This window comes from Phytophthora infestans, genomic scaffold (assembly GCF_000142945.1).
Source record: "Phytophthora infestans T30-4 supercont1.181 genomic scaffold, whole genome shotgun sequence".
Taxonomy (NCBI): Eukaryota; Oomycota; class Peronosporomycetes; order Peronosporales; family Peronosporaceae; genus Phytophthora; species Phytophthora infestans.
The window spans coordinates 180386-182942 of NW_003303578.1; the positions used below are offsets into that span (position 1 = coordinate 180386).

Here is a 2557-nt window from a genome sequence, read left to right on the forward strand (position 1 = left end):
ATCGGTAAGGTTGGGCTTCGGCATATTTGTAGAGGAAGAAACAGCGTAGTGCAGGCGTGGCGGGTCGCACTCCAGGCGAGGCTTGAAACCTTGAGAGCGAAAAGTGAGATTGCGGAGGCTACAGAAGTTCGTTCGGCGCAAAACTGGTGGCTGTAGGAAGAGGAGATGCAGGGCTTTCGTTTAGTCCAATCAGACGCTGAATTGGGTAAATAGAACTAACGCAATTGGTCAAATTGTCGCCTTCGCGTGATCATTTCCGACCAGAGGAAGTAACAATTACAGCTGGTTTTAGCTTAGATCGAACACGGCCTTTTTAATAATATCGTGCTAGCTAATATTAAGTTGATTTTTGATAGTATCATTTGGCGCTCGTCTTACTCCTTACATTGGCGTCACCCGTGTCTGCCGTTTCGTTTTCAGCTTTATTCGCCAACAATGATCCCTCAGCTTCCGAAGCCAGTGATGTAGATCTCTCCAACGGCACCAATATTAAAGTACGACAACCTCTTCTTAAAGCTACAGACTGGTTTCTCACTGAACAAGAGATCACCGACTCGCGGGGTGGCATACCGCGGACTGACCTGGAAGCTTACACGACGGGCAACGCAGTGACATCCTTCACTGTGACGAAAGAATTCTACGACTCCGTTTACGACGATCTGAGTGCGACGAAGAAAGGAGATCGAGTCATGCTTTCGGCGTTTGTGACCGCGCTCGTTCCATTGAAACCAGACGTCGACGTTACTGGCGACAAGACAGGAGTTGGTAAAGTATTTACGGATATGGTGAAGCGAGGAACCAATGTCAATATCCTCAACTGGTCAAACATCGGCTACAAAATATTCGCTACCAAGGCTCGCGATCTCATCAACAAAATTCCGCCGTCTCCGATCAATGGTGCCAAAGCAGTCTTTCTGTTTGATGATCGCGTTCCCACGATTGCGTCAGCTTACCACCAGAAAACTCTGGTTATTACATTGAACAGCTCGTCAGACATCGACTACCAGCCCGTTGCCTACGTAGGAGGTCTAGATCTCGCAAAGGAGCGTTGGGACACCATTTACCACAACAATTCTGCACTTCGCGACGCAAGCGGCATCACTTTTAAACGAAAAGGATGGATTGATGGCCATATCCGGATCCACGGACCTGCTGCGAGGGATGTGGCCAACAACTTCGTGGCTCGATGGAACTCGGATTACTTACCCAGTCAGGGCCTGGTTGATGATCTCCTCGGCTTCGAGAACCCACCATACGAAGATATCCCACGGATCAGCTATGCGAGCAATACTGGAAGTCCCGGCAATCAGAGCATCCAGATCACTAGAACATTCAGCTGCAAGTACAAACACTACAAGGAATTTGCTCCTCGTGGCGAGAACACCCTCTTTCACGCACGTATCAAGGCGATTAAGAATGCGAAGAACTTCATTTACATCGAAGACCAGTATTTTATCTATGTGCCGGAGCTTCTGGACGCTATCATGGAGGTGATGCCAAAGATTCAGCGTCTGGTTGTCATCGCTAACCCAGAAACCAATCCGATCTCAAAGGGAGGATACGTGAAGTATCTGTACGAGATGGTTTCTCCGATCCGAGAGAAATACCCCAACAAGTTCAAGATGTACACTGTGAAGGGCGACCTCGATCTGATCATTCATACCAAAGTTGTGATCATCGACGACGTGTATTTGTCTGTAGGCTCCGCTAACTGGAATCGTCGAAGTATGACGTCGGACCCGGAGCTGAACGCGGAGGTCGTGGATGGAGATACTGTGAAATCTCCGGAAGGCGTGACAGTAGGGAAACTTCCTCGTGACTTTCGTATCCGGAAACTCGTGGAGATGACGAGACTCAGTTATGAAGAACTGGACGCGATGACTTTCATCGAGGCGACGGACCAGCTAGCGCTAGCGGCTATTGATGAATCCACAATACTGGACAACTTGGACATTAAGCATCACGCTTATTTCTTCGCTATTACGGATACCATCCGAAAGATTTCGGATCCTCAGGACACCTGTGCCTACAACTCTAGATAATCAATGTAACAAACGCGGTGTGAGATATCAGAAACTCAAAGTAGTTCTCTTGTCTGTCTTGAGGAGTGTTTTTGTGACGATCGACACGCTCTTCTGGCTCACAAGAGTGTAGAGAATCTCGTAGTACAAATTTGATACTCAGGGTTAGTCACAGAGTTTGAACCACGACTTCTAGCTGGCGCACGAGATGAAAAGTTAAATCGAGGTTGGTCCTTGGAATGTCGCTGTCTCTTGAGTCACCGCCGTCCAGCCACACTTCACACTGGGACCAAGATCAGAGCAACGGGAGATCGTCGTTTTGGGTGAGTTTGGTGGAATGGTCGATACCGGAACAATTTTCTCGTCCTTAGGGTTGTCAATGCTGCTGGTTGAAACTTGATCGTCGTCTGAGTCTTCAAACGAAAATCCGCTACAGTTGGAGAACGGGCTGTGGGTGTAAGACATTCGCTTCGTCCAGTACTCGTAGGGTTCACTACTGTCGCTGTCGTCGAGAGAAGAGTTGTCTGAGTCGGAAG

The 2557-nt window shown here is 48.5% G+C and overlaps 1 protein-coding gene across 1 annotated transcript; it reads left to right on the top strand.

Annotated features, from left to right (window-relative positions):
* Positions 1–362: 362 nt before the first annotated feature.
* On the top strand, positions 363–2042 carry PITG_20603 (phospholipase D, Pi-sPLD-like-4; the record flags this gene model as incomplete). The annotated part of the gene is made up of 1 exon (XM_002895413.1): positions 363–2042. The coding sequence occupies one exon, from the start codon at positions 690–692 to the stop codon at positions 2040–2042; it is 1353 nt and encodes a 450-aa protein (XP_002895459.1).
* Between the last annotated feature and the right edge of the window lie 515 nt (positions 2043–2557).